The sequence below is a fragment of the Larimichthys crocea genome, chromosome I (assembly GCF_000972845.2).
Source record: "Larimichthys crocea isolate SSNF chromosome I, L_crocea_2.0, whole genome shotgun sequence".
NCBI lineage: Eukaryota > Metazoa > Chordata > Actinopteri > Sciaenidae > Larimichthys > Larimichthys crocea.
Window position 1 is genome coordinate 33,921,500 of NC_040011.1, and position 26,768 is coordinate 33,948,267.

The 26,768-nt window shown below is 43.1% G+C and overlaps 1 protein-coding gene across 1 annotated transcript in view; it reads right to left on the reverse strand.

The window, feature by feature from the left end:
* LOC104930045 (VPS10 domain-containing receptor SorCS1) overlaps positions 1–26,338 on the reverse strand; it is a 179,946-nt gene extending 153,608 nt beyond the window's left edge. Inside the window, exon 1 of the mRNA XM_027281067.1 lies at positions 25,375–26,338. Within this exon, the coding sequence (XP_027136868.1) occupies positions 25,375–26,088 (714 nt within the window). The 5' untranslated portion in view covers positions 26,089–26,338. The remainder of the gene's footprint in view (positions 1–25,374) is intronic.
* Between the last annotated feature and the right edge of the window lie 430 nt (positions 26,339–26,768).

The window sequence follows — 26,768 nt, forward strand, 5'->3', positions numbered from 1 at the left end:
TTCATCTGCAAGTCACACTCAGAAAAACAGTCTAACTGAAAGAGGGGAAGCTTTTCGGAAATTAAGCCTGCATTTACTGTAATGCTGTCCTTTTAGCTAACTTTAAGCCCTTACACAATAATTAAATCATTATTCCTCACAATAACCTTTGTTATTTTTTCTTTAATATTCAATCATCATGTTAAATCAATTCTCACATTGTCATGAGATTGTTTTCAGTACTAACAAAAAACAATATTAAATTATCTTTTATTCTTTATATGAATATGTTGTAGCAGTAGTATTTTCACCTGTGAAAGTTCTCTTTAAGTCTTTATTTGGAACTTGAGTCAGCTATGTAGAGAGTTTCTGTCACACCGCGGTGAGGTCAAGCTGGGTTTTTGTCATGTCTTGTCATTTCCTGTTTTATTTTGAAAAGATAACTCTCCTCTCGTTTCAGGTCATTTACCCTTCCTCGTGTGTCACCGGTCTGATTGTCTTCCCCGCCCTGATTGTTTCCACCTGTTCCCCATTACCCTGTGTATATATTGTCTGCGTCTCCCTTTGTCTTGTGCCAAAGTGTTTCGTCTTGTCCGATCACCCAAGCCCTCTTGTCAGAGTCCGTCCGCCAGAAAAAAGAAATTTGTTTTGTCACGTAAGTTGTTGTCGTCTTCCTCTTTAAGAGTGATTTTTTGTTGATTAACCTTTTCAAAAGTTTAGTATTCTATTTTTGTTTTCTGTTGTTACAGTTTTTGTCCTCCCGCTTATGGAGTGATTTTTTGTTAGACCTTTAGATATCAGTAGAGTCCCTGTTTAGGTGAGCCCTTTTGTTTGATCCCTTTTGTTTAGATTTGGTTTTCCTCCTTCGGGAGCGTTTTGCGTTTATTATATAGTGTTTTATTTTCCTCCTTGAGAGAGTTTTCATTTCTAGATTAGTCTTGTGTTTTCCTTGTTTGTAGATAATCTTGTTCCCTCCCCTTTATGTGTTTTCCCTCTTGTGAGGTGTGCTATGCCCCGTCATACTAGCCAGGTCTCTTAGGATTAGTCAGAGTTTCATAGCCTATTTCTTTCATCACTCTTCTAAGAAGATTCAGACCTCAATAAAGTGTGGCTTTTTGCTATATCCTCTGCATCTGAGTCCTCATTCCCGTCCTGGTCTGACATTACACTTTGGCCAGTATGGACTCAGCAGGGATAGAACAACTCACGATAGCCCTGCGAGCCCAAGAAGCCCGGCTCTCCCGTCAGGAGGAGTTCCAGACTGCCATGGCTTCCCAGATGGGGCTTCTGTCTTCACAACTCCAGAGCCTGCACGATCATCTAGTGCAGACGAACGCAACACCCGAGGCTCCAGTAGCAGCGGCCACCATACCAGTGAATCCCGTTCCCACTGTGACTGTAGTGGGAGCAGCATGTAAGTTAGCTCCACCAGCACGGTTCTCTGGCGATCTGGGCTTATGCAAGACCTTCCTTATAGACTGCTCAATACATTATGAGCTAAACCCCCAAGCTTTTCCCACTGACCGATCGAAGATTGCGTTTATGATTTCCCACCTTGCCGGGAGAGCCAAGGCCTGGGCTTCGGCAGAGTGGGCCCGAGATTCACCAGTTTGCAGATCACTCTCAGAATTTGAAAAGACGCTGCAGAAGATTTTTGACCCAGTAACAACCAACCGGGAAAAGGCTCGGGAGCTAAGCGGGTTGAAACAGGGCAACAACTCTGTCTGTGACTACGCCATCCAGTTTCGCACCTTATCGGCGGAGATTGGCTGGAATTCTACAGCCTTATACGACGTGTTTTTGAAGGGATTGGCAGCTCCTATCCAGGACCTCCTGGTTCCTTTGGACCTACCCACGGACCTCGATTCACTCATCGCCCTCGCTATCCGGACGGATAACCGAGCCCGCCAACTCAGGCAGCAACGCACCATGAGACCCCCACCGATGGAAAGACCCATATGCCGGCAAGCACCTGGTTGGCCGGCAGCCCGTCGATCTTCACCAGAGCAGCATCATCCTCCCCCAGAAGGAGAACCCATGCAGCTGGGGAGAGCCCGACTATCACCAGAAGAGAGACAGAAACGGCTACAGGAGGGTCGCTGTTTCTACTGCGGTGAACCCGGTCATCTCATCGCCACCTGCACTGCCAAGAAGAACCTGGTGGTGAGTAATTTCAAGGGGGCAGGCATCCCACCACGTACTCTCACTACCGTCCAGGTAAAGCATCACACCACCACTAAGCTTAAGGCATTTATAGACTCGGGGGCGGATGAGAGCCTGATAGACTGGCATTTAGCTGAACAGCTGGGCCTTAAGACAGAACTGTTAGCTAAGCCCATCCGAGCTAAAGCTCTTAATGGACAGGACCTTTTTACTATTACACACATCACAGCACCTCTCAAATTGAACATCAAGAACCATCAGGAGAACATTCGACTATATGTATTCAAGTCACCCTCTCAGACTCTCATTTTAGGACAGCCATGGTTGCACCGCCACAATCCCCACATAAATTGGAGATCAGGAGAGATCCTGGGCTGGGGAGCGGACTGTGTGAATGACTGTCTGAAACTTCCGCTGCAAGGAGAGGAGGTCACGGGCATTAATCTGATTTCTGTTAACCCCGTCACAGATCCCAATTACCCGGACCTGAGCTCCGTACCTTCCTGCTACCACCACCTTAAAGAGGTATTTAACAAGACTAAGGCTCTGTCTCTTCCGCCTCATCGACCGTACGATTGTGCCATAGAACTAATTCCAGGCTCCACCATTCCCAGAGGCCGCCTGTACGCGGTCTCTGGGCCAGAGAAGGAGGCCATGAGGGAGTATATTGAGACCTCCTTGAAAGCTGGACTGATTCGCCCCTCTTCATCACCTGCCGGAGCTGGGTTTTTCTTTGTGGGGAAAAAAGACGGTTCTCTAAGACCATGCATTGACTACAGTCCACTTAATGACATCACCATAAAGAACCGCTATCCACTTCCACTTATGTCATCTGTTTTTGACCAGCTCCAACAGGCCCAGATCTTCACCAAATTGGATCTTCGCAACGCTTATCATTTGGTGCGTATAAAAGAGGGTGACGAGTGGAAGACTGGATTTAATACTCCTAGTGGTCACTACGAGTACAGGGTCATGCCTTTTGGTCTCACTAATGCTCCGGCCGTATTCCAGGCCATGATAAACGACGTACTAAGGGACTTTCTCGACCATTTCGTGTATGTATACTTGGACGATATACTCATCTACTCTCCTGACCTGACTACCCACCAGGACCACGTAACCCAGGTATTAAAACGACTACTTGAAAATAAGCTCTATGTCAAAGCTGAAAAGAGTGAATTTCATGCCGACACTGTCTCCTTCCTGGGCTTCATCGTAGCCCCTGGAAGAGTGCAGATGGACCCGGCTAAAATTAGCGCTGTGGTCGATTGGCCCACACCTGATAGCCGCAAAAAGGTTCAGCAGTTCCTTGGGTTTGCTAACTTTTACAGGCGGTTCATCAGAGGCTTTAGCGCAACAGCTGCTCCTCTCCATGCTCTTACCTCCACACAGGTGCAGTTCCGCTGGTCTCCAGAAGCCGATGCTGCCTTTCGAGCCCTCAAGCATCGTTTTACCTCGGCTCCCATCCTCACCCTGCCGGATCCTCGACGACAGTTCGTGGTAGAGGTGGACGCCTCTAACGAGGGGATCGGGGCCATCCTTTCACAGCGGTCAGAGCAGGATGGTAAGATGCATCCTTGTGCTTTCCTGTCACGGCGACTATCCAAGGCGGAGCGGAACTACGACGTTGGTAACCGGGAGTTGCTGGCGGTCAAGCTCGCTTTGGAGGAGTGGAGACACTGGCTCGAGGGGGCGGACCATCCATTCATTGTCTGGACAGATCACAAAAACCTTGAGTACATCAAGACAGCTAAAAGACTTAATTCTCGCCAGGCCAGGTGGGCGCTATTTTTCAACCGATTCTCCTTTTCTCTCTCATACAGGCCAGGGTCCCGAAACGGCAAGCCTGACGCACTGTCTCGTCTCTTCGACCCTGAGCCTGTTGCCAAGGATCCAGAAACGATCCTCCCACTTTCATGTGTGGTTGGAGCGCTGACCTGGCAAATAGAAAATGAGGTTAAGCAGGCTAATGGTGAGGCTCCGTCACCTAGTGGGTGCCCAGAGAATCGTTTGTTTGTCCCGGTTGACATGCGCCCACAGGTGATCCACTGGGCCCACACCTCGCTGCTTTCCTGCCATCCGGGAGTCAGAAGAACGATGTTCGCCATCTCCCGGAGGTTCTGGTGGCCCTCCATGGAGCCGGAGGTCCGGGAGTACGTAGAGGCATGTTCGGTCTGCGCCCGGAACAAGACGTCCTCCGGGTCACGCATGGGTCTCCTGCAGCCACTTCCCATCCCCTCCAGACCGTGGTCCGACATCTCGATGGACTTCGTCACGGGGCTCCCGGTCTCTCAAGGCAACACCACTGTCCTCACAGTGGTGGACAGGTTCTCCAAGATGGCTAGATTCATTGCTTTGCCTAAACTGCCCTCCGCCAAAGAAACGGCGGAGATCATGATGATCAATGTTTTCAGAGTTCACGGATTTCCCAAAGACATTGTGTCAGACCGGGGCCCCCAGTTCATCTCCAGGTTCTGGAGGGAGTTCTGTCGACTCATCGGAGCCAAGACCAGCCTGACCTCGGGTTATCACCCGGAGGCCAACGGCCAGACCGAACGCCTCAATCAACAACTGGAAACCGGCCTCCGGTGTCTGGTCTCTCAGAATCCCTCGACATGGAGCAAACACCTGGTCTGGGTCGAGTATGCCCACAACCTACTGCCCACCTCGGCCACAGGTATTTCACCGTTCAAATGTGTATTTGGTTACCAGCCTCCTGTATTCGCAGACAACGAGCGGGAGGTGTCTGTGCCCTCCGCCCATGCCATGGTTCGCCGCTGCCACCGCATCTGGGCAGCCGCCAAGCAGGTTTTAATTCGCCAAGGGGACCGGGTCAAGAAGACTGCAGACCGCAAGAGGCGACCCGCCCCAGCTTACCAGCCAGGACAGAGAGTGTGGCTTTCCGCCAAGGATCTCCACCTTAAAGTGCCTTCCAAGAAGCTGGCACCGCGGTTCGTGGGTCCGTTTCCGATCACCAAGCTCATCGGCCCTGCAGCAGTTCGCCTTCGCCTGCCCCGATCCCTCCGTGTTCACCCGACCTTCCACGTAAGCCGGATCAAGCCCGCCAAGGAGAGTCCGATGGTCCCAGCCGCCGCCCCTCCGCCGCCCCCAGAAGTGATAGACGGCGGTCCGGTATACAAGGTCAAGCGGTTACTGGCAGTTCGCAACCGGGGCCGAGGTAAACAGTATCTGGTGGACTGGGTAGGATATGGTCCTGAGGAGAGGCAGTGGGTCCCGTCTCGTCATATCCTAGACTCTACCCTCATCACAGACTTCCACAGGGACCACCCTGACCAGCCTGGGCCGTCAGGAGTCGGCCCTAGAGGGGGGGGTACTGTCACACCGCGGTGAGGTCAAGCTGGGTTTTTGTTATGTCTTGTCATTTCCTGTTTTATTTTGAAAGTTAACTCTCCTCTCGTTTCAGGTCACTTGCCCTTCCTCATGTGTCACCGGTCTGATTGTCTTCCCCGCCCTGATTGTTTCCACCTGTTCCCCATTACCCTGTGTATATATTGTCTGCGTCTCCCTTTGTCTTGTGCCAAAGTGTTTCGTCTTGTCCGATCACCCAAGCCCTCTTGTCACAGTCCGTTCGCCAGAAAAAAGAAATTTGTTTTGTCACGTAAGTTGTTGTCGTCTTCCTCTTTAAGAGTGATTTTTTGTTGATTAACCTTTTCAAAAGTTTAGTATTCTATTTTTGTTTTCTGTTGTTACAGTTTTTGTCCTCCCGCTTATGGAGTGATTTTTTGTTAGACCTTTAGATATCAGTAGAGTCCCTGTTTAGGTGAGCCCTTTTGTTTGATCCCTTTTGTTTAGATTTGGTTTTCTTCCTTCGGGAGCGTTTTGTGTTTATTATATAGTGTTTTATTTTCCTCCTTGAGAGCGTTTTCATTTCTAGATTAGTCTTGTGTTTTCCTTGTTTGTAGATAATCTTGTTCCCTCCCCTTTATATGTTTTCCCTCTTGTGAGGTGTGCTATGCCCCGTCATACTAGCCAGGTCTCTTAGAATTAGTCAGAGTTTCATAGCCTATTTCTTTCATCACTCTTCTAAGAAGATTCAGACCTCAATAAAGTGTGGCTTTTTGCTATATCCTCTGCATCTGAGTCCTCATTCCCGTCCTGGTCTGACAGTTTCAGTTCTAGTGGTTAATGCAGGTAACGCAACTATCTCCTACAGCAATGTAAGACAGTTGTAATGTAGAAACATGAAGTGTGCACTGGGAAGCATTTTCACGTTATTGCAAGAGTAAGAATCTCATTGTTCTCAGCTGCATCCCCATGAAGTGCCACCCACTAGTCCTGAGCTACATCTCGCAACCCACTGCACTATGGGAGTTGTATTTTTCCTGTGGCATTTGTATAGCATCACTGAGGTGTATTGTTACTGTTCTAACACGTAAAGTCACCGTGTACACTCTGTAATGGATTAGACATGAGAGGCAGGGCATGCTTATTTTATTCTGCATTTGTTTTACATTATTATTATTTGATTCTTATGTGTGTACATCAGGGTGTGATTATTCCTTGGTGGATAAGATGTGAGGCAGAACATATCTTTCACTTCTTTTACAATATTTACTCCACAGTAATCTAAGAAAAGGGTTGTGCCAGCCTCTGCCATGTTGTATGTTGTATTATGTCAGTAAAAGACACCCAAAGAGAGCTGTTGTGTCATGGTATATTCTGGTGTGTCTTAAACTTGCTACATTATGACAACAGATGTCAATTGAAGGAAGTAAACACAGTTTAAGGTTTGCCTGAAACATCAACAAGCTCCTTTTAAAACTGCCTTTTTCAGAGGACTTAAAGTATAAGACAATACTTGAGATTTTCATCACCGTCAAAATCCCATACAAAGCCCCAAAAATTATATGCCTTTGTGACGAAAGACTGTGTAAGCTGGGGACTATTTTTAGCTTCTTAGCGAGGATCTGTTGCACTCATGATTATATTTGACAGCAGGATGTGTTTATGGGATAAATTCTAAATAAACTACAGTGACAGTGTTCGTGGTAATGAAGGAAGCCAGTGATTTGTTTAATGTAATTTAATTTGTTGAATTTGATTAGTGTTTAAAAGGTTTTGTCAGGAACAGGGGGTCTCTGTAGCACAGAGGAAGAAGCTAAATCTGTTTTTTGTCTCCACAGTCTCAGATATAAGAGATAGAATTCATTCAGAGCTAGTTCGGGTCTTTTTATGGGTTTGTAGACAAGAAGAAAATAACAAAATATCCCCAAATTAATTCTACAGGGTCATGTTTTGTGTTTTAGGGGGCCAGATTGCTACCATTAAGATGAAAGAGGGCTTCAGTTTGAGTTTGTTTTTCCTCTGATAAAACTACTGAATCTGACTGAATCCAAACACCACTCATGATTTACAAGCTAATTAAAAGACAGAGTCACACTGTTCAAATGAATGGATTTCTTATTTATGTTTATTACGCTGAAGACTCTCCTGTAGATTCTCAGAATATTAGCGGTAGCGTCCTGAATCCACCGAACGACTCCTCATCTGCCTCCCACTATCATACACCTCCACATCGCACCACTCGGGCAAGTGGTGAGTCAAAGATGTGAAGTGCCTAGTGCAGCTCACCCAACAGTAATAACATGGAGTATCACCTTATCACCACGGTTGAACTTGAGCTTTCTCTTGACTCTCTGTGCATTACCTCAACGGCAGAAAGAAATATGAAAGGTATGACACATGGAGAGAGCGCTCAATTAGGTGTGATGGCCACACTTTTTTCTTGAAGCTGGAGTGGGCTGATTTCTTTTCAGTCCATCATTTCAGCCCTGGGAAGGATTCCCGGTATGATATAGTTGTGCTTTATAAGGTCCTCGCTGCCCCCTGGACTGACTCACTGCTGAGCAGATGAATTAATTAGACCCCTGTATTCATGGTGTCCAACGGGAAGACCTGAAATACTAATGAGCTAACGCCTGATGTAGTCAGGTACGTTCATCTAATCCATCATCCCGCCACCTGCACTGCACCACTTTATATAAAAAAATATGACCAAAAACAACTGAATTAATTTCCTTTATTCCAGGTCTAATTAATATGCAGAAGAGATTAGTAAGGCAGAGACACTTTGTCCCTATCAGATGCTTTGCTTTGTGTTGCTACAGGGTCTTTATACACCGTATTATTTAAAGACTTAATGAGATGCATTGTTATTCCTTTTTATCTTTAATGCTAATTGTTAAAGGTCCGGTGTGCAAGATATAGGAGTACCTATTGGCAGGAATTGGATATGATATTTATTAGTATGTTTTTTTCACTTACTGTGCAATCAACCCAAAACATTCTCATATAAGAATGTATATGTTTTCGTCTTTATATCAACAGTAAGAGCGGGTCTTCTTTCACGGAGTCTGCCATGTTGAGCCACCATTTTTCTACACTGGGCCTTTTCAAGCTTTTTTTTATTTTTGATAGAGACAGCTTGAAGAGTGGCAGGAATGTTGGGAGAGTGAGATGGGGAATGACATGCAGGAAAGGGCTGCGGGTCAGATTCAAACCCTGGGCTGCTGCTGAGCCTTCATACAAGGGGCGGATGCTCTACCAACTGAGTTCATCGACACCCTATATATTGTGTTTTATATCGCTGATGAAAACTACAATTCACCACTGTCTTCCATCTACGGTCAGCATTTAGAATGTTATTGACCACTAAAAAGATGTTTCGTTCCATCATATCGGATAGATAAATAGAAGGAGGAGAGCTTTGGATAAATAATGCTTTGAGTTTTGATTCAAGGATAGATGGCAACCTCTGTGATCTGATTTTAATCTAAAATAGACAAATCGCTTTGATTAGGCCAATGTGCTCTGTGGAAACATGAAGGACAGCCTTGCTATTGATAGTTTACCAACCGAGGTGGACATGTGGAGAGTTGAGGAACATATCCACTTAAATTATTACATTTAAAATATCAATTAATAACAGTTCACTGATGACTGTGTGCACTTTTTTTTTTCTGGCACTGAATGTGTCTCTTTACAGTGTTTTCAGTTAATTTTGAGAGCTAGTTTTCTGTATGTGGTTCCCATCAGACAGCGACAACCAACAACAACCAAACCATCTAACAGCACAATACATCAACATCACCCAAACAAACATAACCCTCCCACACATTCCACAGGAGATATACAGCATCCCCACAATGGAATTAGAAAAAACACACACTGTTACAGAGGCGACGAGTGCCCTATATATAGACTTAACAGCTTGATAGAATTTTCCATTAACACATATGTGTAAGGCTTACATTTTAAGACATGATCGACTAAATCAAACACCTCTTGAAGATCAGTAGAAGAAGAAAACATGGGTATATTGAATTTCAGTCTGTTTCTAGCCCCTGCAGATCTAGTCTGAAGAATCTATCCACACTCTCCCCTTGTTGCTCCTCTCACAGTGAACTGTTCAGACCAAGAAACTGCACTAATTTATGGTTTAAGATGTCTGGTATAACTCATCATTATCAAGATTGGATTGATTGGATACATTCATTTCTTTGAGTATTTAGTTAAGACTGCCTTAAAGCAGCAGAGTGGCGACACACTCCTGTTGTTGGATTGTTGAATATGTTAAATATAAGCATTTCTAATACAGGTAATTCAGCCCTCCTCCATGTCTTTTAGCCAGCCTATATTGGTTTGCACCTGACACCCTGCGGTGCATCGTTTTTGGAGAATTAAGTTTGCCCTTTCTGATATGTCTTTCTCTCTGCATGTTTCTGAGCCGTTAACAGCAGATGGATATTTCCTCAAGATGATGCAGTGCCGCTGCTCCTGTAGCTGCAGTGTCAACAGCCTTACTTTGCTGCTGTCTAATGGGCTCTGATGGCTGGGTGCTGGCTTCAAGAGCTGTGACAAGAGGAGCTGGGCCGATCAAAGCATCATCTGAGGATACATGGTAATTCACATGGTAATGACAGGGTTGAGGTAAATGCGTTTAGACATTAGCAGATGTGGCAGGTACTGTATCTCCAGATGTCTTCATCTGTCCCCAGTGTGTCTTTTCAAGGATGACTCTATACACAGATGGGGCCTGCCAAAAAGCAGGAAGTGATTTATTTTTCTAGGCAAGTATTCTTGGTTCATAAAACACATGGACACCTCTAGCAGGGCATTGCCAGTGGCAGAATAAAGCTGAAGACTGTCCATGCAGAGCCGGTGCCAAAAGTCGGTGAGAATGTAGGACAGCTTGATTTGCCCACATCTTTTATACGGAACAATATATAATGGATGAATTCAGACCAGTTGATGAGATCCCATTCAGTCAATACTGTAGCGGCAGTGTCATTTTGATTCCACAGATTTTTTTTTTACATTACACGAGCCTCTTCAGTGGCCATTAGTCTTACAGCTATAAGAAAACTAGACAGGCTGAGCAGCAAAAGAGCTCATGAGGCACTACACTTTGAAGACACGGCATCATTTCTATCGTCACAGACCAGGAATGATCATATTTAGAGAGGTTTAACGGGGCAGAGCAACACAAACTGCTGAATGACTCTGTTACCGTGCGTTGAGACTTCTTGCCTTTTAAAACACACTTTGTGGCCCGCAAATTATTTTGGATGAATCACTGTCTTTAAGCTTTAAGCTGCAAAATAATTTATTTTAGTGTGAGTGGAAATTGCACCATAACCTGTCACAAGGCTGTTGAGATGTTATCAATAGAACCAATGAGTTATAATGGGCTGAGGATGAGCTGTAGAGGAAAAGGAATCATCGGGAATTGGATGATTTTGACCTGCCTCACCTAATTGACTCTTTGCAAGCAGCTGCTTTTAATGTTACACGTTGCCTCATAAATCATCTAATTTAAGACTGAATAATTCAGAAGTTGCCTGTACAGCTGTGGTTACAAATACATGATTCACCATAATGTAATGATGGGGTCAGTTAGCTTATGGCAGACTCTCCAATTGCACAATACACACTGAGTGTATGTCGTCTGTACTAAATATCTTAGAATACTGTTTTTGTAGTTAAAATCTAATTAATCTCTGTACTTAACTATTTACTTCACTCTATAACACAGGTCACGAATAGGTAAACTGCAGTCCGGGTCCAGACCCAGAGCCGGAAACGACATATAATGGCCGTCAGGGGTTTGAGTTGGTTGGGTTTAGGCATGAGGAGGACTGAGATTGGTCAAAGTGAGGGCAAGAATGTCAGCCAATCACAGGCAGAGTAGGGCGGGCCTTCACTGAATAGAGCGGCAGTGACAGTGACAGAGAGAAAAATATGAAGGACAAGAGAGAGAGAACAATATGAAGGAGTGAGAAGACAAGAGAGAGAACAATATGAAGGAGTGAGGAGACAAGAGAGAGAACAATATGAAGGAGTGAAGAGACAAGAGAGAACAATATGAAGGAGTGAGGAGACAAGAGAGAGAGAACATTATGAAGGAGTGAGGAGACGAGAGAGAGAGAACAATATGAAGGAGTGAGGAGACGAGAGAGAGAGAACAATATGAAGGAGTGAGGAGACAAGAGAGAGAGAACATTATGAAGGAGTGAGGAGACAAGAGAGAGAGAACATTATGAAGGAGTGAGGAGACGAGGAGACAAGAGAGAGAGAACATTATGAAGGAGTGAGGAGACGAGAGAGAGAGAACAATATGAAGGAGTGAGGAGACAAGAGAGAGAGAACATTATGAAGGAGTGAGGAGACGAGAGAGAGAGAACAATATGAAGGAGTGAGGAGACAAGAGAGAGAGAACATTATGAAGGAGTGAGGAGACGAGAGAGAGAGAACAATATGAAGGAGTGAGGAGACAAGAGAGAGAACAATATGAAGGAGTGAGGAGACGAGAGAGAGAACAATATGAAGGAGTGAGAAGACAAGAGAGAGAGAACATTATGAAGGAGTGAGGAGACAAGAGAGAGAGAACAATATGAAGGAGTGAGGAGACAAGAGAGAACAATATGAAGGAGTGAGGAGACAAGAGAGAGAGAACAATATGAAGGAGTGAGAAGACAAGAGAGAGAACAATATAAAGGAGTGAGAAGACAAGAGAGAGAACTTATTATTATTATTATTATTATTATTATTATTATTATTATTATTATTATTATATTAAAGTAATTTTTACTTAAAATTCTGAGTGGAATGTCAAAATGACTTTGCTTTAACTTTTTTCTCATTTATTTTTTCTTCTTTATTTGATGTATTATTTATTATTGTATGTAGCTCTCCAGAGTGTCACTGAAAATAAATATTGTTGCCATGACATTGAGTTATAGCTTCTTTGTTTGATTTGAGTCGTTGACTTCACACAGTGCAGATGTTGATAAATGACAATGCAACTTTAGTAAATGCAACTCTTGAGAGGAACTGCAGATGAAAACTAAAAATCCTCTTTGAATAGCTCCTCCACGATTTTTGTGCATTGCTAGATTAGTGGGAGTATAAACTCAGAAGTCGACCATATCTCATACAAAATTATTTTAACCAGATTTTGGGACTCCACGGCAACATCATGCTTCATGTTTGCATCGACACATGATGGTAACGTAGAGATAAAAGTTACATGAGTCCATCAAAATGAGTTATATTATGAGTGTATTTTTAGTGGAAAGGCCATCAATATGGTTGTTATACGTGTGGAACAATGACTCCTCTGTCCATTCATAAACAGATGTTTGCCAGGTGTTAAAGTCCAGCGCACATACAGGAAAAAACATGAAAGCAATTTGGATTTGGATTTGGATACAATGCCGTAGACTGTAACACAAATGACAGTCTGATTGGTGGTACCCGTCTCACTGTGAAATCTACGAAATAAGGCACACTTGTGGTGAGACATAAACCTGTAAATAAAGGGAGTGAGCAGCCAGCAGAAAACAGCCTGATTCTCCTTTTTCCGTCTATCCAACAGCATCGGTTCACAGAATTCATGTCACCTCCAGCAAAGACGGCGAAGCTGTGAGGAGGTTCTCTCCCAGCAGTCAAGTGCAGTCTGACATTCAGCTGCTCTGAATCTCTGCAATCTGCAGGGAATATCTATCACAGCTGTACAACTGATCAGACCCTACAAAGACTCTCTGTCTGTCTCTGAATTATCTTTCCATCAACACACATCATAATTACAGGATCAGTTTTAAGTGTCTATTTCTGGATGGTGTACTCTAACTCTCACATTGAAATTCATTGTGTTGACTTGAAGCACTAATGTGGCATTATTCACTTCCACTTAAACAGAGGTGTTAACTCTGCTATTAGTTACACACTCAAAATAAGCATTTTAAATGCCACATGTTTGATGAATATACAGCCATAGTTTCATAGATCTTAATTACAAGTAAGCACAGTAGATGATCATTTGTAACTTTTCTCATAGATCAATGATTTCTGCTTCAAAACAAGTTTCTTCTTTAGCATTTGGCTGCAGCCGGTGTTAAAGAATACACACATACACGCTCGTGCACCCACAATAGATGCCCTACACCAGCCCTTAAGAACTTGGCAGCTTACAGAGGAAAGAGAAAAAAACACAGCAGCCAGAAAGATATGAGAAAATTAGAAATAATGAATTTCAGCAGCAAGTTCTAAGTATCATTGTTTGCATTGTACTTTTTCTAGCAGCAGCGTTTGTACAGGGAAACAGGAGAATGCATTGATCATAATGAATAGCAATGTGATACGGACTCATTAAAAGATTTGTGAATTGCTGTGTTGGGTCATCTGCGCATGAAGAGCCAGGAAGTGTGTGGGCTGCTGTAAAAGGCGGAGAACAAGGAGGGGAAAAGAAGAAAGAGGCTTGGTTGTTTTTTCCTTGAAGTATTCGGTATGCACCATGTCAGTTTCAAGAGTGTGAGTGGGCAACATAGGGTCCCTTCTTGAATCTGATACAGCGGCGGGGAAAAAAACATCTGTTTATCAGAAATAACAACCATCAGAGGAAATTAGAGATTGATCCGTCGTCTCTTCTTTTGTGTGTGTGTGTGTGTGTGTGTGTGTGTGTTGTTCAGGGTCTTCCAGAGCTATCTCCACCATTCTGTGTCTCCATGTTTTATCAGACTTGGTCAATTAACTCGACCGGCCATCTCATCTGCTTCTCTCAGTCAACATCCTCGGCTCTTGGAAAACGCTTTTTTCATCTTCGCTTTCAGAGACACGTTCCTGCAGGTTTACAGATTGCCACGGGATTCAATTTGTGCCACAGAAACGTCCCGTACAATTCTGAACCTGATCAGCAGCTGAAATGGGGACTCTCTGCCCCCTGAAAGAAGACCCCTGACTGCCTCGCGATGGCTGTGAGAATCATCCTTGTCAATCTGAATTGCTACGAGGTGGAAGAGGTTTCAAAGAAAGCAGATAATATATAAACACCATGACCGGCAATTGAATCCTTGAGCCTCAGTCTGAAACTCTGCAGTCAGAGGGTATCAGCTATATCTCCATGAGCTCCATCCAACAAATCTGACTCTTTTCTATATATTCCAAAGTAAACTTAACTCTGTGCTCTTACTTAATACTCTCTGTGTATTGTGTAAATTACATTTGCTCTCGAAAACTGTCACAAACGTCCAGACCAAATCTGATCTGTGAGCGAGCTCCACCTCGCAACTCAGCCTCTAAGCCATGCTTCGGTATTCTTCTAACAGCATGTGGGGCTCCTCTCTGCCGCGAACCCATCACCTCAATCACCATCATTCACATCTAGGTGTCAATCACATCACAGGGCAGTGGCGCAGCTGCAGTAATGTCACCAGAAAAATACAGGGCGCTGATGTTTGTAAAGAGATAATGGCATTGCAGTATAAAGTCCATGTATTTGACTCTCTGTCTCTCACACACACACACACTCATATGAAGTACACAAGTCAAGGCAAAAGCTTAGAGAGTTTGGTTCCAAAGTTAATAAATCTTTTTTATTAAATGTTTTAGTTCTTCTAGCTCCCATTAGCAGAACGCAGACGTACAAAACACTCCAGAAACAGGTCTTTTATATTATACGGCCTTGATAACTCTTTTTGTCTCTTCCAATGACTGATACTTTTGCTAACAGCACATTACAACAGCTATACTTCCATAATTCTGTGAGTTACTTGTGACCAAAAGGAAACTTTTGGATATTGTGTTATTAATGTCCTCTATAGCTGTTAAAGGGAAACTTTGGTATTTTTTCAACCTGGACTTTATTATTATTTTTTTTTTCATGTCAGAGTGACTAATGGGGACAATAAGTTTTGAATTTGGTCCAGTATGTGAGTGAGAGTGCTGCAGCCCGCAGCCCCCAAAAACAGGCTACCACGCAATCCTCCGTCTATTAAAAGTTTGTTTTTTTGTGACCGACAGGCTCAGATTGTTATTAAAAGTGTCTGACAACATTATGGAAAGGACCCGACAGAGAGGTGAATTGTCTTCAGTACCTCTGTGAAATCGCCTGTTTGGGTCACAGCACCCAAAAGAACATCGCCGGTCTCCTGAGCTGTCCTCTGTCTGTTGCCTCTCTCCCTCTCGCTCTCTCTCTCTCTCTGTCCTTGTCTTATCGGTACACACTCCGTCCTCATCCGTGCTGTCGACGTCAGCTAAATATTCAGCCGTGACATTGAGCATCTTTTACATAACACTCAGCTACATATTCTGTGCTCCAAAAACAGAAAACTGTTGCATTGCTATGCTCACATTTCCACTGTTGACTTATTGCAACAAGTCACCTTCACCTTTCCTACGATATCTAAACAAGACTTCTCCTTGAGCAGTTACAAGCACAGCAGATCAAGCACAATGCAACAGAAACTTCTTCATTCGCTGTCGGGTCGACATTTAATGACAATCTGAGGAAAAAGAAGCACTTTTATTAGACGTATTTTGATGATAGCTAGCCTGTTTCTTGTGGGTACCATAAGTCTGATCACTAGTGACATTATTTGTTAGGTATCTGTCTGACTGCTAGCATTCAGCTATGCTTTACTCTTCCTGCAGGTGTGATACTGGATGACTGCCCTTCGCTGCCAGTATCCCGACTCCTGCAGATTCATCCTCCACAACATCCAGGAGGATACGTCTGTTCCTCACCCAGGAGGTGGTGCAAGGTTCTGGTCCAGGCTCGTGTCATCTCGTGCCCAGACTTCAACTCTCTCCCAGCTGGTGCGCCTGCCATCCGACCTCTGTGGCTCATCCAGAATACAGCAAACGCTGCTGGTCTTCTCCCACACTGCACCACTTCTCTGCACCCTGCGCTGACTACCAGCGGCTGCTCAAATCCAATTAAAGACACTCATACATGACTACCATGCTGTGAATGGCCCATTCTTCCTCCAGGGCATGGTCAAATAATACACCCGAGTTCATCCACTAACACTGCTGCTGCCAATCGGTTTGTTACTCCTTCACTATGAGGGGTGCCCAGGTACTATTCAACTGCTGTCCTGGCTTTATGGTGATAAAACAAGACCCTTGTTGATATCAGGACAGCAGAGAACTCATCTGTTCAGACTGCACCTTGGCCAGAAAGAGACCTCTCTTTCTTTTCTCCTGTTGTAGTTCAGCATAAACTGATCAAGCTGCACGATTCGTGCTATTTTGTGTTTTGTATCCACTTGGTTGGATTAATTTACTGTAAGTTGCTTTGGATACAAGTGCCAGCTAAATAAATATAATGTAATGAATTAGAAAAAAACATAGAGCTATTACTCCTTAAATGGATGCACAATTTGCAGATTATATTTCTAAAAAGAGGGAACAGGAACGAGCAAGAGTTTCCATAAATCACCCCCCTCCTTCACGAGCTCCGCCACGCTGTGAGCGACTCAATTTCTCTGTGTACAGTACAAGACAAATTCTGCCCACTTACTGTATATTGAAGGGGCCCGCAAGATGAGCAGGGCCGTGAAAAAGCACAAGCAGAAATATTTTCATTACATGATTGAAAAAGAACTTAAGAGAGAGAGAAACAGAAAGGTGGGACCAATAGCAGTGATACTCTCAGGAGCATCTGAGGGCACTTACTGAAATAAAGTGTGCATTCCTGAGGCGGCGCACGCTTGGCTGTGAGTGCCCCAACATATTACCCACAAAGTGTATATTTTTTGTCAAGAGCCTGCCTAGAGGAAGACTCTCACTGCTCCAAAGACAGAGTTTTACAGTCTAAAAGTTCATTCTAAGGAAATAAGGACTTATTTGTGAGCTTTTCACGTGGGATCTTTGGTTGTAGAGAGAGACAGGGACTGGGAACCTAGTTTGTTTGTGGGCATATGCAGCCTGATGGCAAGTAAACGCTGTTCACTGGAGCGTGACACCGGCCGCCTGCCTGATCACTCCCAAGCACATACCCGAAGGATCGCTTAGCCCACACAGTAGCTTCGGTTATTATTGTTGCTTCACTGTGTCTTTTACGATATATATAAAATATTTGTAGTTATTCTCTCTTCTCAGCAGGATGTGTTAAGTAACAGGTCTGAAAGCACACAGATTAGACTGCACTCACGTTGCAATTGGATGTTCACGACCTGATTTGGAAGCTCACGCCGCGATTTGTAGCGCTACAGCGGATAAGTGAGGATAAGACACAAGGTGCATGTGAGCAGAAGCGGAGGGAGGGCGAGGGAAGGAGAGGCAGAAAGAAACCTGGACACAGATTTAAGAAAATGACGAAAGCACAAGAGATGCAGAACAAATGAAGGCCTATACTAAATGTATCAAATGACCAAATCCACTTACAGCAATGTAACATCCCCTCCAACTGAAGGATAAGACCCACATGGCCACACAGTTGGACTAAGTGTGTTTTCCGATTATCTATGACGAGGCTCATCATTTTTTATATTTTCCATTCTTTACTAACATTTTTAAAAAGCAGAAGATAAGTTGAAGTGAATAATCACCTGGATTTTGACCTGCATCCAAAACTGTGGGTTTGCTGTGACAAGACTGCGGTTTGACAAAAATGATCTCAGAAAAGTAGTGGTTGTACAAAGAAAAGAAAAATGTAAGAATGAAAACAAATTGACTATACAGTTCAGGATATTTAAAATAACTGCAACATATATACAGTCGTCCCTCACTATAATGCGGTTCACTTTTCACGGCCTCGCTGTTTTGTGGATTTTTTTTTGTGTAATTTTGCATGCTTTTTTTTTACAGCGTACTGTACAGTATGAAAGCGCATTGTGTTCTGCGTCCTGATTGGCTAAGGGAATACTGTACAAAATGCGTTGTATGTTCTGAAAAAAACACCTGCACCAAGGCACCGTCAGAGGAACTGTGAAATACGGTTTCATTTACTAATACAGTATTGTACTTATTTTTGTTAAATCTGCGAAAGTTTGAACTTTGAGAGTGTTTAAATAAGAGAGAAATGTGAGAAAATGTTAATGCCTGTCTGAGAAACGTGTATAAAAGTGTGTGGTTAGGGGTTTTATGGCCTTAAAACATGTATAATTGTATAATTGTAAAAACATAAAGTTGATTACTTCGCGGATTTCGTTTATTGCGGGTTATTTTTAGAACATATCCCCCACGATAAACGAAGGACCACTGTAATCAGCAGTGCAGTTACAGCACAAAAGGTACGTTCACAATCCAATTTTCATGTTCAAAATAAACACACCAAAATTGCTGATTCTGACATGTGTAAACAAGATTACGTCAGCAAGAAACATTCCTTCAAACCTCCATTAAAACAAGTAAAAGTGCAAATAAAGAAATAAAATGTAAAAACAAATATTGGCAGACTCAGTTGTTTGTGAGGTTCAACATCTCCAAACGGTGCTATTTTCAGGTTCTAATGAAGTTTTCATTTCCCCTGTAAGCTAATGGTATATAATCATGGGTATGTTTCAGGACTTCTTTCAAGCAGGCACGAATAAGGAAATTACTTTTTTTTTTTAATGACCCATGCTCCATTGCATCTCTGTTCATTATGCTTCAAATGGGTTGAGTTGAAAATAAGACAAAATGTCCACAGCCGTTGCCAGCAGCTCCAGCACACTGCAAGTGCTAACATTGGCATGCCAACATGCTCACAGTGGCGTTGCTTACTGTTGATATTTGACGGATATATTGTTACCATGTTCACCACCTTAGTTGAGCATATTAGCATTTATGTCTTGGTTATTAGTCAATAGTTTTACAAGAGAAAATTTTATTAAGAAAAGAGGACAAAAAATGTAAACCTCATTAGGAGACATCATCAGGGGACCATGCATGTCTGTACAAAATTCTTTTTCTCTAGTCTGGATTAAAGTGTTGGACCAACTGGCAGATCAACACTGCCCTCCACACAGCCATGCAGGTAGCATAGCTAAAAACCTTGTTGAGCAGATACATCCAATTCTTTTCATTTTAGCATAACCTTCAATTCACCTTTCAACAAGATCACAAATATGTTACCGACACAAATAGCTCAGATAGTCAGATAATACCTAACTCTCTATCAAAGGGTGAGTTGTACTCTCCTCTAATCTTAACGACTTTTTCCTGCAGGACAAGTCTTGTCAGTTTGGAATATATCTGTCCTAATGATTTCTGCCATCTCAGTTTTAAATGCGTTTAATTTATAGCTCATTCTGCAACTCCATGTGGCACTGACAGCCTTCAAATGTATGAGAATAAGCAAATAACGAATGCTTGATGGCGTAGAGAGAATACCACTGCACAGCAGTGACTTTGGTGAAACAAATCTTGGGCCTGGCAGTAAATTGGGTGTTACCATGGCTATGAGAACGCATTCACAACCGTATATATTCCCTCAACACCTAGAGAGGTAGTGCGAGACTGTCAGCTGAGGCGGCATAAGTGAGTGAGCTCCTTGCGACGCTTCAAAGAGCATCATGTGATCGACTCCTCATTAATTGGTGACAAAATCTTTTGATCTATTGCTTGTGTCTGCGAGAGAGAAACTCAGACACTACTGCTGTCTCTGTGGGGTTTCATTGGATAATTTACATGCCTCTGTTTGCCTTTATTGGACATGTTCCAGCAGGACATGTCCAACCTCTCTGGAAGCATTAAAGCTCAAGAGCAAACTTCTTGGACGGATAGACAATATGTCATCCTGAATCCATCTGAGTGACAGAGCAAAGTACTCGATGCCTGACATTTCATAATGTAAATAATACTTTCCCGGTGCATGTTGTACATCCATCTGAGCAATATGCCACCGGCCCCGTGGTGATGCTGCTCTTTGCCTGTAACCTTTTTCTCAGAATCTCAATGCAGCTCTGACAAACGTCTGGAACTCAGCAGGTATTTGTTTGATCAGTCTTATTTCTCTCCCCGTGTTTCCATAATTGCAGATGGGAGCTCAATTCGGGATCAGTCCGATAATTAGAGATCAAATTTGTGAGTTCGGCAACTTTTTTGTAACAATGACACATCTTGGCAAGGGGTGAGCGTGTAGTCTGAATAGTGCTGTCACGTCTTTCAGCATTTGGGTTAATTAAAGACGTGTGTTAACTTTCCACTTTGGCACTCCTCAGTGACGGTTTTAGTAGTATCAGAAAGACAGTGTGGTAGACAGAAATACTCACCTAAAAGACACCTAAAGAAACCGAAGGGCTCAAACCAGTTTGCACAACAATTGTCTCATATTCTACAAACCTACGCCATCAGAACACACTGCACAGTATAACGGTGGAAGCATGGCTAAAATCCTAAACAGATATATGCTAAATTTCTATGACTAAAAAAATAATTACATTTTGACACGATTCTCATACTTAGAGTCAAATGTTTCAATTCTGATTCTTTAAAACTTAATCAGATGATATCTAATTATAACTACATAATTAATCAATCATTGTAAAATTAATTAATTAACATTAATTACATTAACCAGAATAATTTCTGAGAAGAGCAGTCAGGCAATCATGCAGGTTGTAAATTAGCAAACAGTTTAGTCAGATTTATTTGGGTGTAAAACAAAAGCGACAACACAGATCATGTCTGAATATGAATATGTTCCTACATGGACACCAATCGGATTTTTGTACCAGGCTGTAAACATGTTTATTCCTTCTGGACATTTTAACATGGGGGCTTATGGAGATTTACTCGTTGTGCAGCCAGCTGTAAGTGGACATTTAGGGAACTGCAGTTTTTGGAACTTCATTTCACAGCCAGAAGTACAAACTACACCTGATTGTAATGCTATTTTTCTTGGTAACTTGGTATTCTTATTCTCTTATATATCCGTCCATCTTTTAGGTTTTCACTCGACTCCCTGAAAGAAACAGAAAGTTACATTACTCCTGGAATTTTTCACGATTATTGAAACAATAAAATCCCAGCAGCCATAACTTCCTCCTTCTGTTATAGCCAATTGGATTAAGTTGTTGAGTTTGGGATGAAGTCTGTGGAAAATCTGTGTAGTACACACAAGTGTAATTGGTCAAAGATGAAGCAGCAAGTTAATCCATAAACCCTGATGAATATTTATACATTATTCAATATTTAATGGACAGTTTGTCTGATACTTTGTTTTATCTTCAAAATACATTTAGCCAGCCTTGCTCATTTGTTTCAAACCTGTATGATCATCTGAATATTTATTTGTTGTTCCACTGGAATTCTTTTTAATGACGTTTTGGAAAAAAACATCGCCTGAAGTATTTGGTAAAGATTTTGATATCTCTGTGCCCCACTGTGTTTTTATAAGACTAAATTTATCTTCTAATTTAGGAAGATCATTTTTTTGCAAGGACTCATAGATCTTTCCATACCATCACCACGTCTGTCCACCTACACTGCTGCATGCAATGCAACCAGTTCACAGCAGCTCTGTTAAACTGTCAAATGTCTTTCCACAGCATGTTAGTAAAGCAGAGAGACACAAAGCAAAGGGGAAATCCAACTACAACCAAATTACAGAGTAGAGCGTGGAATGCAGTGAAAACACTTTGATAAGCAGAGTACAGAACAGGTCAGACTCCCTTCAAGAGTCAGTGTGTTTCACTGGAGGTTAAGCTTAGGGTCATTGCTTAATGTGATACAAAACTCAGGTCGCGATCAGATCGTGGACTTTTAGTGAAAACTTTATCCAAAGTGAAGTTTGAACTGAGAACAGTCAGAGCTGAAGGCAACATGTATGTAACAGCACAGCACATTAATAAGCAAGCACGCAAAAGAGACACAACCTACTGACTCACTGCTGTCTTCTTCTAATGACATTTTACCATTGTTCAGTACAATCCAGTACAGTTCATTCAGTTGTGTGTGTGTGTGTGTGTGTGTGTGTGTGTGTGTGTGTGTGTATTTGTACTCATGTGTTTCCTTGCTGTACGAGGCTTACATGACTCCCGTGGCCAATGTTTCATGAGTCATATTAATAACCTCCAATCCAATCTGACATACAAGGCTTCCAGTGATGTGGGCTGGTTAAACGGCAGGCTTTGTAAGATGCCTTAGAGGTTAAATATTAAGAGCAGCAAAGCCCTTATCTGTCTCCATTTTCACTTTAGCTCCGTGGCATGTTGTTGACTCAACTGTTTATTTTTACAGCGGCTCAGATTGTAAAGACCGAGGACGTCTGTTCCTGCTTATAAGAACATCTCTGCATATTTAATGCGGGATCCTCTGTTCTCGCACGGCCTCCAGTTAAAGTTGTTTGCGTCGAGTGAAAGAATCAGGGCAAAATCAAAACTGTTGAATTGTTCAATTCTGAGGTGGAACACAAATCAGCAGGAGCAGAAAAGTAAAACTATCCTTTACAAACAATAGAAAGAATCTTGTTCCTGACATTCTCTGGATTTTTCCCTCCACTGTAAGGTCACTTTTTTGTCATGAGCTACAGTAGTTTGTCAAGCCCACAGAAACACCTGAGGCACAGGATGGAATTTCAGTCAGAAGCGAAGTGGAGGGCATGGGAGCTGGTGATACGTGTTTGACTGTAATTGGTTTTGTTACAGACAGGGCTAAGTGGTGTGGGTGGAACACCGAGCTGTGCTGTTGTGGAACAGTCAGGACACTGACTCATGGAAATCCCGGGACAAATGCTTTTTTTTTTGCTTTTTTTTTTTGTTATTTTATTTTATTTTTAATTTCAGGACAGCAGATTTCATGGGATTAAGAGGCAATTTCTACACGTTCTACTGCCTCCGACTCTCAGTCCGCGCTAATTATATTTTGACTCTGAAGTAAGAAGAAGCAGTTCGTGTTGAGATATCAGTCCCCGCAGCAAATGAATACATTTGAACTGTGCTCCAGTGCTTTTTTTTTTTTTGGTTAAGCTGCCTGAAGACTTTCTTCTCCCCATGTTAATTAAAGTTTAAAGCAATAATCTAAAATTGCGTTTAGGCTTAGATTATCATTTGGACTAAAACATAAAGAGAGCTTGTGTAGGTTCTGACTCATAAAGACAAAGCTTCTTCTTTCTTTTTTTTTTCTCCTTCATCCAAGAACAAAATGCTGCATCGAAGCAGCTGCAGAAACAAGTAATAAAATGTGTTGCAGCGCAGATGACAGTGCACAGAATGCCACATCCATCAGCAGTATGGAGGTAGATGCACTGACTAAACATTATTGCTCTGAGGAGGGCTCCAGCTGAGATTTCTGCCAAATTAAAGTGTTTAATTTCAAATGATTATTCTTCACACACCTCACCTGAACACTCGTGTTTTCATTTACACAGAAGTGGAGGACGTTTTCATACATATCAGGAGACGTGCGTCAGAGGAGAGCATGAAATCATCAATCCTCATGGACAGCGACATCCAGCAATTATGTAGAAACACCTACACAAATAGAAAATGCTCTTTTCATGTATAGTGGAGGTTCATTAATAAGAAAATCTTGATCATTCATGCAGCTCGGAGCTGCGTCATTTGAAATTTTGCCATGTGAGTGCCGATAAGTTTCAGTGCTGATGCCAAAATAATACTTAATAAACGACGACTCAATTTGTTGATTAGTTGATAATCGAGTAATAGTTTCAGGTATTTTTCAAACAAACATGTGAAACATTTGCTGCTTCTACAAAGTAATGGAGAGAGCTGCTCTCCTTCACTGCGAACTGAGCATCCTGTGATACTGTGAGAATCACAGCGTGCTCTCAGTATTTGTCACTGTTCTCGACATTTTATACACAAACTAATTTTTTGGAAAAATAAATAATAACGCTGTTGGATTCAGACTGAAAATAATTTTTTGCTTGCAGTCTGCAACATTTATTAAATTAGCTTTTCTTTGAGAAATATCAATATTTTTTAATTCTTTCATTTGTTGGATTTAAGATTCTGGCTCAGCTTGTGAATCTGTGCAGACATTTGATGTCTGCTTTTCTCACATTGTGCATGCTAGCTACACAGTGTGTCTCTCTCTCTCTCTCACACACACACACACACACACACACAGGTGGGTACCACAAAAGTTGGACACTCAGCCATGGTTGCACCTGCCGCCGGTCATCTGATTTGGATACACTCTCCACAATAACTGAACAATTTATCACCAGCTCTCGTGTGGAGCATCCTCTCTTTCTCCCTCCATCCTCATGAGGAACTCCTTTCGCTTCATCTGATCTTCTCTTTCTCGCAGTTACATGAAAGGATCTGATGCCGACGAGCACAGAGGCTGAGGAGAGAGGCCTCTGTGCAGCTCTGAAGTTTGAGGGGAGCTTCAGGCCTGTGGCTCGGGAAAGCTGGCTTCAGAAAAGGAAGGGAGGGTGACTGAAATTGCTTAACCTCTCCCTAAACCCGCAGTGCTACTTAAAATCCTGCCCTCTGGTCATTGATGCTACCCAAGCCTGACATGAACAGCCTTAACCCGACATGAATTCAGGTCACGCTCTCCCTCTACAACTTAAATAAAAAGCTCCCACCAGACCAAAAGAGTTCTTTCAGATCTAATTTGGATTTGAACTCTATGTCTTGGATAATCTTCAGTCCAGCGGAACCAGAATAATGAAATACCTTGAGCTTCTCTTCTTAAAACCCAGTATTGTATAGAAAAACAAATATTGTTGTATGTGTTGTAAACATGGATGTGACAAAATGTTTCATGTCTGGCAGCAGTTTCATCTCATTAACTTGGTGGTGACATTTTAATTTAAGAGGTGTGCCTCTCTTTGGGGCTCTCTCTCTCTCTCTGTCACACACACACACACACACACACACACACACACACACACACACATTCATCATAAACAGCGCATCACACAGAGATGTAGTTCCTTTCTTGAGGCTCTGGAAGTGTGTGTGTGCACCTGAGGGCCAACATAAGCGCACATCTCCCTCCAGTGATGCTTAAAGTGGATAATAAATCACTTACACTGCTGTTCTGGCCGGACCAGTGCACCATAGCCTGGTTATGGGATGAATCCCCCGTTAAGGCGAACGTTGAACTATTAAGTTTTAGCTCCTCTTGTCTCGGACCGGCTCTCCGCTCCTCTCCGCTCCAGCGTAATTCAGAGCGCGTCACTCTGCGTCCAGCTGCCGAGCTCATGCCCTCTCCCGGTTTTGGACCCCGGGCTGAACCGGGGGATCTGACTTTATCATCATCATCATCACTGTTCCGTCTGGCGCGCTTTCTGTACCTTCTGGTAAAACCTGCACCGTCGCCGCTCTTCTTTCCACCACTCGTTTTCAAAACTTTCATCTCTGCAAACTCTCCCTCACCAATCTCGCCCTGTGGCTGCAGGTTGTCTGTATTCCGTTTCAGCCTTGGCTCCGCGTATCCCGCCCGCTCTGGTGCGCATTCAGCGGACCCCGCTGCGCAACGGAGGAGCCGACGACTTTCGGCACTTGCAGCCGCCCTGGTTCTCCCTGCCTCTTCTCCGTGTCCAAAAACTTCTCCCTTTAATCCTGTTGCGGATTCACTTGTGTCGAATTTCAGCAGTAATTCCCGTGCACGCCACTTATTTCCAGGCTGGCATGACCGGCAAGTTATCTCAGCTTTGGCGGCGTGAGAGACACAGAGCATGATCAAAATCAAAAACCAAAGCGCGCTGAGCCACTTTGGACAAAATATGACCTCCCTCTCCATTGCTGGCGGCAGAGACGGACGCTGTGGATGGATGCAAGAAGTCCTTTCTTTGCCCGCACTCCTCTTCTTCTTCTTCTTCTTCTTCTTCTTCTTCTTCTTCTCTTCTTGTCTTCTTCTTCTTCTTTGCCTTTTTCGGGAGACTAAACGAGCCGACCGGTGGTGGAACAGGAACTGCTGCGCAAGTTGTGGCGTTGCCCAAATGCAGTGTTGTAAAAAGTGCGGCTCAGTGTAAGTGGTCCAAGTTGAAGGATTTGATCAAATGAAGCCCCGCGCGCGCGCGCGGGCGCGCATGGGGGGGAGGAGCTGAGAATCCAGACTGAGAGATGGAGGATAATGTTGGACTGTCTTTCTCCATATTTGTTATTTTCCACCATATGGTCGGCTATAATGAAAGCAGTCAGTAATACAGTCATGTTGTTCTGATGCTCTTTTATTTCTCCTCACAGCCACAGTTTGTTTTATTTTTATATATCCTGATGCAGATTTTTATCACCAGCCTCCCTCTGGGGAAACTAAATGGCTTAATTTAGCAAATGAAACTGAATTATTTTGTGATGAACCTGTTTAGATTCAGTCCTTTTCCATTTCTCAATGGAAACATATTAATATGTTTCCAATTAAGTGCAGTGTGGTGGCTCCTATGACTTATTAAACAGCAATAAAGAATTCAAGCAGGATGC